The following is a 13,185-nucleotide window of genomic DNA, read 5'->3' on the forward strand; positions in this document are numbered from 1 at the left end:
GTGAAAATTTTAGCTTATTTTTATTTTGACATACAACTGATCAAGTTATAAAATCAGCGTCTAACTTTTTTACCCAAATCAAAGAATTATCTTAGTAGCTTTAATTAGTAAAGTCTTAACTTTAATGAATAAATCAGTGTGTATATATTATATATGATCATTTTAATTACATTTTGTTAAAAAAAAATCAAATTTTATGTAAATTTGAAAATATATGTTAGTGATTATTAAGTTTCGATAATGATTGCCGACATAATTTGCTTACAAGAGACTAAATGCGCCGAGATTAGTAAGGAGTTGGGTTTCCTTCTGTGGGAATCTAATGATATTGGGTGGATTGAGGTTGGTGCTAGTAATAATGCAGGAGGGATCATAACTATGTGGAGAAATAGCCAATTTCAACTCGTCAACTCTGTCAGAGGCAACAATTTTTCTGTTGTTGAAGGGGTGTGGAAGGGCGGTGGAGGGGTTCTAGTTTTAATAGTTAATGTCTGCAGTCCAAGCTTTTTGAGGGAAAAGAAGGTTCTCTGGGAAGAGATCAGTGAGTTCAGACGGCTTCAGAACAATAAGGTGTGGTGTGTAATTGGAGACTTTAATTCTGTTAGAAGACAAGAAGAGAGAAGGAATTTGTCCTTAGCGTCTGACTACAACAGAGATATCAAAGGGTTTAATGACTTTATTGAAAAGTCTGAGCTTATGGATGTACCAATGGTAGGTAGAAATTTTACTTGGTACAAGGCGAATGGGTCATTTAAAAGTAGAATTGACAGGGTCTTGGTGTCCAAGGAATGGCTGGATGTGTGGTCGGATTGTAAACAATTTGTCTTAAGTAGAATTGTTTATGATCATTGCGCCTTAGTGTTTAAGGACTCGAAAGTGGATTGGGGTCCGAAACCGTTTAGAAGTTTGGATGCGTGGCAGGGTGATGGGAGGTTTAAAGATTTTGTCAGGAGCAAGTGACATAGTTACGAGTTGCAGGGGGAGGCATGTTTGTTTTTAAAGAAAAACTAAAAAAGCTGAAGGTGATTTAAAATTCTGGAATAGGGAGGTCTTTGGTTATGTGAACCTTGAAGGGGATAAAATGATCAAGAAAGTACAAGAGTTGGATGCAAGAGATGATGAAAGTGATATCGATGAGCATGGAAGGGAGGAGAGGCGGGTGCTGCTGGCATAATATAGTCGGTTCCTCTTTAAGCAAGAAGCTATTTTGAAGCAGAAAGCTCGCCATTAGTGGTTGCAACATGGGGATCTTAATACAAGCTTTTTCCATTCGGTTGTTAAGTGGAGGAGGGCGAGAAATGGTTTAAATGGAGTTTTCGTGGACAACCTATGGTGTGATAATAAAGAGGTGGTAAAGGATAAGGTTAGGAATTTTTTTAAATCTCGGTTTGATGGAGTTGACGGAGTTCCTGTCAGATTGGATAATGTTGCTTTCAGCTCAGTTTCTGGGGAGGAAAATAGAATGTTGTGTTAGGTTTAATAGTGCCAAAGTTCAAGAGGGGGGTGAATTGACCTTTTAAAACTTTCTCGCAGAAACAGTGTTTAACACAGTTTACAGAAAATAAATCGATTTATGTGAAAATGAACAGATTTATTTCAGCACTGTTTTTGTTTGAAAATCGTTTATACAGCAAGGTTAATCACAAGATTATGCAGATAGATTTTCCAGATGCACACACACTGATATTAGAATGAAAAAACCAGTGAAACACAAAAACCAGCAAACCTTAATTCCAATTCGTGTGTTTTAGGTTCAGTTAAGGGCTTGACAATTAGTGAGACAATTTATCACACACAACCTGTTTGATTAGCCTTTAACAGATTGTCAGTGTTCTTATTGAAATCAGACAGTTTACCAGGAATTAAGAACAATGAATCACAGAACAGCAAGCTTCAACTTTAAGCAATTGTTTAAGGTTCAATTAATAGCTTTGACAATTTCTTGAGCAACCTATACCAATCAATCTGTTCCAGTGGCTTTTAGCAGATTTTATATGTTCTTATCAGATTCAAACAACTTTTTCAGAAATTAAGAACAGTATGCACAGTGCCCAGAAAGAACAGATTTATTTTCAATAGAACAGATTTATTTCTTTGCTGTTTTATCAATTATGCAGAAACGAAATTGCAAAGAGTGAGAGAAAATGAACACAAGCAGTTATACTGGTTCACTCAACTGAGCTACATCCAGTCTTCACCAAAACCAGGTGGAAATCACTAAAACACAGTACAACCAAGTACAATTCCCACTGTTCTTGAAACCTACAAGAACTTAGGTACTCTTGCTGAAAAAACCTATTTCAGCTCACACACACACTCTCCAAGAAAATCTATCAAGAAGAGTGTTCAACCAAACAATTACAAGAAATGAGAAGTGAAACGACTACACTTGATTGAGGATACAAAGATCTGCCTTAAACCAGTAGGCAAGATTGCTAGAACAGTAGCTGCACCTCACACCAAGCTTTTGGAACCAAACCAAGAACAAGCACTTTGTGATTTTCGAAATCTTTGAAGAACAAATGCTAATCCTTTGTAAACACTTAACTCTCTGCTGTCAAAACTTGTTTTTGCAAATGTATGAATTAGTATTAAACTCAGAAACAAGTTTGCATTTTATAGAAAACCAACTTATAACAGATTTTTGAAAAACAGTTAAAGCTGTTATAAAATGAACAGATTGAAAATAAAATGAACAGATTTATTTTCAAAAGCAGTTAGAGAATTTGTTAAGTGAGGAGACTTAGTCAACCATTCTGGTGCTGAGATAAAACTGAAAAACGTTTAAGCTTGACATGGCACCAGAGACAAAAAGAATCTATTCATTTACAGATGAACAGATTTATTTTTCAAAACGAAAACAGAGAAAGTTTAACTATTTAAAACTCAGTCGTTTTGAAAAGAAGAAGACTTAGTCAAAATACCTGATGCACAAAATCTAATTTTTACAAGACTTAGCCAAGGCATCAGTGTAAAAATGAATCTATTTATTTAGAAAAGAACAGATTTATTTTTATGTAGTAAACGCGTTTTTTGTAAAACATGTGAAAAACAGTTTAAGAAAACTTATGCTTGTTCTTATCACATGGCCAGTGGTTATGAGGTGAGTTACTCAGCAAAAAGCTCACTCTTAGACAACCTCTAGGCACTACCTAAGACACACTTAAAGCAAAGCAAAATACAAATGAAATGTACATATAAGTCTTCATCAAACACAATCTTGAAGGGGCAGCAACCATCTTCAACATGTTGGTCGAAGATATATCTGAAGAAGAAGTTAAATTTGCAGTTTGGAGTTGTGAAAGCTCGAAGAGTCCCGGTCCCGATGGCTTTAACTTTGGCTTTTTAAAGTTCTGTTGGGAGATTTTAAAAGAGGATGTTCTGAAGGCAGTGAATGAGTTTGCAGGTGGAGGAAGTTGGCCTAGGGGGTCAAATGCGACTTTCATCTGTTTGGTTCCCAAGATAGACAATCTGCAACAGCTAAGTGACTTCAGACCTCTTTATTTGGTTGTTTGTTTATACAAAATTGTTTCAAAGGTTTTGTCTCTTCGGTTGAAGAAGGTGATGAGTAACTTGATTGATTCATGGCAATCTGCACTTTTGGAAGGAAGGGGATTATTGGATAGTGTCCTCGTGGCAAATGAGGTTTTAGAGGAGGTGAAGCGAAGGAAGAATAGATGTGTTTACTTTAAAGTTGATTACGAGAAGGCCTATGACTCTGTAAGCTGAGAGTTTTTATTTTACATGCTTGGAAGGTTAGGCTTTTGCGAAAAATGGATCAGATGGATTAAATCATGTTTGGAATCCTCCTCTGTGTCGATGTTTGTAAATGGGAGTCCTACCTCAGAATTCTGCCCAAAGAGGGGTCTATGTCAAGGCGGCCCTCTTACGCCTTTCTTGTCTCTTATTGTGGCGGAAGGATTGGCAGGTGAATGATACAAAAGTCTGGAGGTTGGGATACAAAAGATTAAGGTAAACATGCTTCAATAGGTGAATGATACTCTGTTTTTATGTGAAACGAATTTTAAATGGGTTTGCAATTTTAAAGTCATTATGCACTGTTTTGAATTAGCCTCTGGTTTGAAGGTTAATTTCTCGAAGAGTAGAATTGGAGAGGTGGGGGTTGACTGTTAGAATATATGGCCTAAAACAAGAGGGAGGGGCGGGGGGTGAATTGTTTTTAGAGGATTTTCGCAAACTTTGAGTGTATAATGAAATTCAATGCTGAATTACAGAGAAAGAAATCAAGGAAACAAAGAAGCAAAACTGTTTTAAGATTATATCAGAAAAACAATCGGTTGTTTATACCAGTTAGAACATAAACAACTTAAAAACAGAATTTAAAGAGTTAAGGATAAGAGATAAGCACACAAACAATTTATACTAGCTCACTCTTACACCAAGAGCTACATCCAGTCCCTAAAAACCACTGGGTATTCCACTATTCAATCAAAACCAGATTACAAACACCACACACCAAAGTAGTGACCTTGAACCCCTCAAGGAACACACTACCTTTGGCAAACCACATCAAGAATGTTGATCTTGAACACCTCAAGAACACACAACACTCCTTGGCAACACAATTACAGAAATACAGTAATCAAGGAAGAAGGGAATAGAATACACCTGGGTATTACAAAGCTTAAAGTTCAGAGTTACAACCCAATCCTATTCCACACACTTAAGAATGATCCACAACTCTTTCAATTCTTGGAAAAACTGTTTTGATAAACTCTTTCTCTTACTCCAAGATTAGGGGCGTAAAACCACCTTTATATAGACCACCCAAGTGGTCAAAAGCATTTAATAAAGGAGCCAAGTTAGTTAGGATCATTTAAAACATATTAAAACCGTTTAACAAAATTTTGTTAAGGTTTTCAGGAAAACAATCGGTTGTTTTGTCGAAACAATCGATTGTTTTGGTTTGACAGCAAAGTCAACCAAGTCAAACAGCTTTCAACCTTTTTCAAAAACTACTAAGGTAAAACAACCTGATGAAATTTTGACAGCTTTTTAGAAAACACATCTTTTCAAAAGGTTAAAGATTCAAATGAACTTGGATCATCTTAAATAGTGAATTAACAAGTTTCAAACAACTAGACAACACACACACCCAACAACAAGGTCTTCAAGCTTTCCTCTTGGATTTGGAGACATCAAAGCATCTTGTTCAACATTGATCACACTATGATCCAGCAGTATGCAGCAATCCTTAATTGCGAAGTTATGAAAACTCCTTTCAAATATTTGGGGTTGCTCGTGGGGGGGAGCCACAAGAGAGTCTCGTTCTGGGACAGTGTGTTAGAAAGAGTTAAGAGCAGCTTGGGTAGATGGAAAGGTAGATTTCTCTCGTTGGCCGGGAGAGTTTGTCTTATTAAGTCGGTTCTTTCTGCTATTCCGCTATTTTATTTATCTATGTAGAAGTTGTCTGATGCTGTGTTAAAGGAGATTGAAAAAGTTCATAGAAGGTTTTTATGGGGCTGGGGATCTGAAGGAAGGAAAGTAGTGTGGGTTTCGTGGAAAAAGGCTTACGAGCCTAGAGAAGCTGGTGGTCTTGGTATTTTGAATTTAAGGTTTTTCAATGCGGCTCTGCTGAGAAAATGGATTTAATGTCAGGAGACTGAGAAGGGTGGTTTGTGGAAGGAAATCCTTAAGTCTAAATACGAAGGTTGGAGAAAATTGCAAGAACAAAGGAGTAATGCTAAGGAATCCAGCTGGTGGAGAAACTTGAAGGGGTTTGAGGGATGGAGGAATGGGGTAGATCCTTTGAGAATTGTTGCGAGTGGAGAGTGGGAAACGGGAAGGATGTCTTGTTTTGGAAAGATGTTTGGGTGGGCAACGAAGATCTGAAAAGTAAATTCCCAAGATTTTTTTCTTTGTGTGGTAATAAATAAGGTAGTGTATAGTCTTGCGGGGAGTGGGTTAATGATAGATGGGAGTGGAAGTTAGTCTGGAGGAGAGGTCTGCTTGATTGGGAAATCTTTCAGGAAGTCCAACTGTTACAAGAAGTGCATGGAAAGACCTCTGTCTTGAACAACACTCCTTGGCAAACCAACTACAGAAATACAATAATCAAGGAAGAATGGAATAGAATACACCTGGGTATTACAAAGCTTAAAGTTCAGAATTACAACCCAATCTTATTCCACACACTTAAGAATGATCCAAAGCTCTTTCAAATCTTGGAAAAACTGTTTTGATAAACTCTTTCTCTTACTCCAAGATTAGGAGTGTAAAACCACCTTTATATAGACCATCAAAGTGGTCAAAAGCATTTAATAAAGGAGCCAAGTTAGTTAGGATCATTTAAAACATATTAAAACCGCTTAACATAATTCTGTTAAGGTTTTCAGGAAAACAATCGGTTGTTTTGTCGAAACAATCGATTGTTTTGGTTTGACAGCAAAGTCAACCAAGTCAAATAGCTTTCAACCTTTTTCAAAAACTACTAAGGTAAAACAACTTGTTGAAACTTTGACAGCTTTTTAGAAAACACATCTTTTCAAAAGGTTAAAGATTCAAATGAACTTGGATCATCTTAAGGAGTGAATTAACAAGTTTCAAACAACTAGACAACACACTCACCCAACAGCAAGGTCTTCAAGCTTTCCTATTGGATTTGGAGACATCAAAGCATCTTGTTCAACAATCTCCCCCTATTTGATGAAGACAAATCCCTGATTTGTTTGTGTTGTTGTTTTTTAACTTGATAGATCCTGCAAAACAGAATTTGCGCATATACAAAGCAAGTATACCAGTAGGATACCAAGGCACACAAAACCAATATTTTGCATAAGCCATTTTGTAAAGAAAACCAGAAAACCAATGCCAAACATAGTATTGTGTGCAGCATAACTAAGGTGAATAAGAGCATGGCAGCAACAGAATTTAAACCATGATAAAACCAGATAACACCAGAGTGTAGCAACAACACTACAACACATAAAACCACACCATTCTCCCCCTATTTGTCTTCTCAAATAGAATGAAAGAAGGGATAAAAACATAATTAAGAAAAACCAGAATACCAGTATGTGTAGCAGCACCATTGCAACAACAAATCTTTGATACCATATCAGAATTGCAGCAAAAACTATGGTGTATCAGAGCTATGACAACAGCAGAATCAAAGTACCATAGACCCCAGAAATTTCAGCAAGGAGACCATAGTTTCTCCCCTTATCTTTTCTTCATCCAGCAATTCAAGTTGGTCAAATGATTGCTCAAGAGGCGGATTTGGTATAAATATTCTTTCTTCTGTTAAGAGCAAACCTTCTAGAAGTTCCAATACATTCACAAATATTCATCAACCTCATGACCACCAATGTGGTTGCCATTCATAAAAAGCTTTGAATTTCAAGGAAAACAAAGAATATATCTCTTTATGATCTAATTCAGAGGCACAAAGAATGCATATTTCACTCATAAGGGGTTATGAAAGAAAAGAAACAGTTGTAAAAATGCATAAGAAATCATAACAGCTTTATTCAAATGTTCCAGAGGTAAAACAATCGGTTGTTTTTCTGAGACAGCAAGAAAAAGTTATTTTTCAAAGCAAATCATCTTTCAAAGTCATGGGAAATGCATAATGAAATACATTCATACCTTTGCATTACCTCAAGCATGTTTAGAATCTCATTTGATCTTATGAAGCCAAAAGCATAGGATGAACATATACAACTTACTTTACAAAGGATGGACATATACAAGTTTATAAGTCTCTCATGCCACACTGCCTTGGAGCTTGCTTAAGCCCATACAAGGCCTTTTTCAACTTGCATACATGGTTAGGATGTTGATGATCTTCAAAGCCCGGTGGTTGTTCAACATAGACTTCATCATTGATGACTCCATTGAGCAAATCACTCTTAACATCCATTTGAAACAATTTGAATCTACTCATACAAGCAAAGGCCAGCAGCAACCTTACAACTTCTAATCTTGCAACTAGAGCAAAGGTTTCACCATAATATATTCTTGATTATAACCTTTAACCACAAGCCTTGCCCTTTTCCTTGTAATTACTCCAGATTCATCCAGCTTGTTTCTGAAAACCCATTTGCATCCAATGATGTTCTCCACTGAAAGATCCCTTGGAATTCTCCATTCCTCTGGTAAGTCTTCCTGTTGCAGAATTTCAACCAGTTGTTTCGCAGAATCAATCGGTTGTTTTTCTGGACAGAATTCCAGCTTCTCCGAGGTGATGTTCTGCTCATCTTCTTCTGCATAAACCTTTGTAGAACCCTGATCCCTATGAATGATTTCATCAAACACCACATGGACAGACTCCTCCACAGTTATAAGCCTTCAACAACACTAGATCAGACTCTTTATTCTTGAAGTTTCATTACATAGGTCATGAATTTTGACTTGTCAAGGATATGAGTAAGGTGTATGCTCTTGAACCATAAGCATCACTTTGATCATTCTTCATCATAACACCTGTACTTGAAAGGTCCTGTAACACAGAATTGATGCATATACAAAGCAAGTATAGCAGCAAGATAACAAGACACACACAAACCAGTTTTATGCATATACAACATTAGCAGAAAAACCAGAAAAATTGAAGTAATCAAGTGCTTTCAAGTGCAGAGAAGCAACAACATAATGCATCAGTTTTTAAAGCTATCTTATACAACCAAATCAAGCATAAACAACTCCCCCTATTTGCTCTCAAAAATAGACAATGAGAAGGGCTGTACAAAGCAGAAATCAGAATGATAACATAGTAGACCAGCAGTACAAACAAGTTTGACATTTCAAGAAATAGAAAATGATATAGATCTTTCAAGAAAACAAGTGGATATTATCTTTTATTATCAAATTCTGAGGCACATTCAATGTATATTTGTCCAAAAGCAAGATTTGAAAAGGAGAAATGGTTTAATCATGCATAAGCAAACTTGGCAGTATTATACAAAGGTGTCAGAGGAAAAACAATCGGTTGTTACGAAAAAAACAATCGGTTGTTTTACTGTGACAGAAAAAAAGAACATTTTTCATAACCAGAAATTATCTTTTAAATTGATGAAAATGCAGTATGCAATTTGTTCATACCTTTGCACAGAGAACCCCAATAGATTCACTAAAAAAGAAGACTTTGAGTTGTTCATATGGTCACAAGGCACATTTACATAAATTGAGAAATGAAAACACACATACTCTCTTTGAAGTTTCTCTTTTGATCAACACTATGCATGTGTCAAGGATGTCTCTTGACATTCAAAGAACCTTGCAAGACATATACAGTTAAAAGTACAGGCACAGAGGCAGACTTTGCTTTTGATGGTTTTCCCTTTAGCAGTCACTCTTCAAGTCCAAAAGTGATTCTTGGCTTCCAAGGATACCTACAACAAAAGATTAAGAAGCAAGATTTGGTCCCCTTATGAATTTTGGTCCAATGATGTTAGTAGGAACCTTAGAAACCTTAGGAACCCATTTCAAAATACCTTTAGGAACAAAAAACCATCTTACTCTGCAGAATCTAATAGTGTGGCCCCTTTTCATGAAGTAATGACAAATTTCAACCGGTTATTTCGATAAAATAACAGGTTGTTTTTCAAAGAAACTTGAAAAGGGTTTTGTAACAAATTTGTTCTTGCTGTTTGGATTAAACCCCAACCCAACCTTGCCAAAAACACATTTTTGAGAAGCAAGAACAGTTTCAAGATTGGATTGGCCTTTGGAAAACTTGTCCATGGTTTTTAAAAGATAGTGAACCTTCTTTTGAAGAGATTCACAATTTTCACAAGAACTTGAATCAACACACTTACAAGAAGAGTTTTGGTAAATCATTTCCAAATTTTCAAAATCAGTTTTTGAATTGTTCAACTCTTCCAAGATCTTGACTCTATTTTCCAATGAGTTGTTTAAACATTTCAACTGTTTATTTTAAAGGGTCAACCTATTCCCTTCCTTATGAGTTTCTTTAAAAGCTTGAAGAAGTTGACTATAATTTTCATTATTTAAAGAAGGACAAGAACTTACACTACTTGCATCATCTTCTTCTTTGGCCATCAAACACATATTGGCTTCTTTTTTATTTTGCTTTCTTTTCCTTCTTGCTTGATTTGATCCAGATTCTTCTTTTGTCATAAGACAAACCTCGTTTCTGGATTTTTTAGAGAAAGATTCAGCAAAAGATTCTTCTTTGTCCATCAAGGCACACCATGGATTCGTGTGATACTCTTCAAGGGTATTCCACATTTCTTTGGCAAAACTACATTCTGAAACCTTGAGCAATTCATTAGAATCAAGTGCAGATACAATGATGTTCAGAGCTACACAATCAAGATGTTCTCTTTCAGAAAAAACATTTTCAGATATAGGCATGAGATAGTTATTTGTAATAACATTCCAGATTTTTCTATCTATAGATTCAACAAAGAATTTCATTCTTATGCACCACAATTCATATATCGTACCACAGAACAAAGGTGGTTTGCTTAAACAGGCACCTTCCCCAAAAGAAAACTTTTCAACCATTTAAAAAAGATTTAGGATCAAAACTTGAATATCTTTCAAGAACCAAGCTCTTGATGCCAATTGTTAGAATATATGGCCTTAAACAAGAGGGGGGTGAATTATTTTTAAAGGATTTTCGCAAACTTTGACTGTATAATGAAATTCAATGCTGAATTACAGAGAAAGAAATCAAGGAAACAAAGAAGCAAAACTGTTTTAAGATTATATCAGAAAAACAATCGGTTGTTTCTTCGAAACAATCGGTTGTTTATACCAGTTAGAACATAAACAACTTAAAAACAGAATTTAAAGAGTTAAGGATAAGAGATAAGCACACAAGCAATTTATACTGGTTCACTCTTACACCAAGAGCTACATCCAGTCCCCAGAAACCACTGGGTATTCCACTATGCAATCAAAACCAGATTACACACACCACACACCAAAGTAGTGACCTTGAACCCCTCAAGAAACACACTACCTTTGGCAAACCACACCAAGAATGTTGATCTTGAACACCTCAAGAACACACAACACTCCTTGGCAACACAACTACAGAAATACAGTAATCAAGGAAGAAGGGAATAGAATACACCTGGGTATTACAAAGCTTAAAGTTCAGAATTACAACCCAATCCTATTCCACACACATAAAAATGATCCACAGCTCTTTCAAATCTTGGAAAAACTGTTTTGATAAACTTTTTCTCTTACTCCAAGATTAGGAGCGTAAAACCACCTATATATAGACCATCCAAGTGGTCAAAAGCATTTAATAAAGGAGCCAAGTTAGTTAGGATCATTTAAAACATATTAAAACCGTTTAACAGAATTCTGTTAAGGTTTTCAGGAAAACAATCGGTTGTTTTGTCGAAACAATCGATTGTTTTGGTTTGACAGCAAAGTCAACCAAGTCAAACAGCTTTCAACCTTTTTTAAAAACTACTAAGGTAAAACAACCTGTTGTATTGAAAAACAACCTGATGAAATTTTGATAGCTTTTTAGAAAACACATCTTTTCAAAAGGTTAAAGATTCAAATGAACTTGGATCATCTTAAGGAGTGAATTAACAAGTTTTAAACAACTAGACAACACACACACCCAGCAACAAGGTCTTCAAGCTTTCCTCTTGGATTTGGAGACATCAAAGCATCTTGTTCAACATTGACCACACTGTGATCCAGCAGTATGCAACAATCCTTAATTGCGAAGTTATGAAAACTCCTTTCAAATATTTGGGGTTGCTCGTGGGGGGGGGGGGGGGGGGGGGGGATCCACAAGAGAGTCTCGTTCTGGGACCGTGTGTTAGAAAGAGTTAAGAGCATGTTGGGTAGATGGAAAGGTAGATTTCTCTCGTTGGCCGGGAGAGTTTGTCTTATTAAGTCGGTTCTTTCTGCTATTCCGTTGTTTTATTTTTCCATGTAGAAGTTGTCTGCTACTGTGTTAAAGGAGATTGAAAAAGTTCATAGAAGGTTTTTATGGGGCTGGGGATCTGAAGGAAGGAAAGTAGTGTGGGTTTCGTGGAAAAAGGCTTACGAGCCTAGAGAAGCTGGTGGTCTTGGTATTTTGAATTTAAGGTTTTTCAATGCGACTCTGCTGAGAAAGTAGATTTAATGTCTGGAGACTGAGAAGGGTGGTATGTGGAAGGAAATCCTTGAGTCTAAATACGAAGGTTGGAGTAAATTGCAAGAACAAAGGAGTAATGCTAAGGAATCCAACTGGTGGAGAGACTTGAAGGGGTTTGAGGGATGGAGGAATGGGGTAGATCCTTTGAGAACTTTTGCGAGTGGAGAGTGGGAGACAGTAAGGATGTCTTGTTTTGGAAAGATGTTTGGGTGGGCAACAAAGATCTGAAAAGTAAATTCCCAAGATTTTTTTCTTTGTGTGGTAATAAATAAGGTAGTGGATAGTCTTGTGGGGAGTGGGTTAATGATAGATGGGAGTGGAAGTTAGTCTAGAGGAGAGGTCTGCTTGATTGGGAAATCTTTTAGGAAGTCCAGCTGTTACAAGAAGTGCATGGAAAGACCTCTGTCTTGAATATTGAAGATAGTCGAGTTTGGAAGGTTGGTAAAGATAGTGGTTTTTCGGTAAAATCTGCCTATGCTTTATTAAGAGGCCCCTTTGAGGGAAATAGTATGTTTATCTCCCTCTGGAAGACTACTGCTTTGCCCTCATCACAGGTTACAGCTTGGAGGGTGTTGATTAATTCGATTGCCACGAAAGTTAACCTAGAAAAGCGTGGGGTTTTGGTTGATACTAATCTATGTAGTTTTTGTAGGATGGCAGTGGAGTCGACAAAACATATGTTTTTTGAATGCAGGATTGCTTGGCTAGTCTGGAATCAGTGTTGTGCATGGATGGAGATTGTGTCGGTTGATCATGTTGATCTAGTTTCTCACTTCTTGCATTTTAATTTGTTAAATGCTCCTGTCCAGGTAAATGTTGTTTGGAGTTGTGTTTGGATTGCTGTAATTAATGAAATCTGGAAGCACAAGAATAAACATATTTTCCAATTTCTAGTGATCGACCTTTCGAAAGTGTTCACTTTGGCACAATTAAAGGCTTGGTCTTGGGTAACATCTAAAACTGTTTTTGCTCGTTTTACTTACTCTGAGTGGTGCATTGATCTGGTGGCTTGTATGTTTTCAATTAAGTGAGCTTTTGTAATGTTTACTTCTTTGGACGGGTTGTTTGTTGTTCTAAGTTTGTGAGGG

At 36.5% G+C, this 13,185-nt stretch overlaps 1 protein-coding gene across 1 annotated transcript; it reads left to right on the top strand.

Annotated features, from left to right (window-relative positions):
- Positions 1-240: 240 nt before the first annotated feature.
- Positions 241-960, top strand: LOC137834029 (uncharacterized). Its single transcript, XM_068642097.1, has one exon. It carries the CDS (start codon positions 241-243, stop codon positions 958-960), a length of 720 nt encoding a protein of 239 aa, XP_068498198.1.
- The last annotated feature ends 12,225 nt before the right edge of the window (positions 961-13,185 follow it).

The sequence above is a fragment of the Phaseolus vulgaris genome, chromosome 11, assembly GCF_000499845.2.
Source record: "Phaseolus vulgaris cultivar G19833 chromosome 11, P. vulgaris v2.0, whole genome shotgun sequence".
Lineage (NCBI taxonomy): Eukaryota > Viridiplantae > Streptophyta > Magnoliopsida > Fabales > Fabaceae > Phaseolus > Phaseolus vulgaris.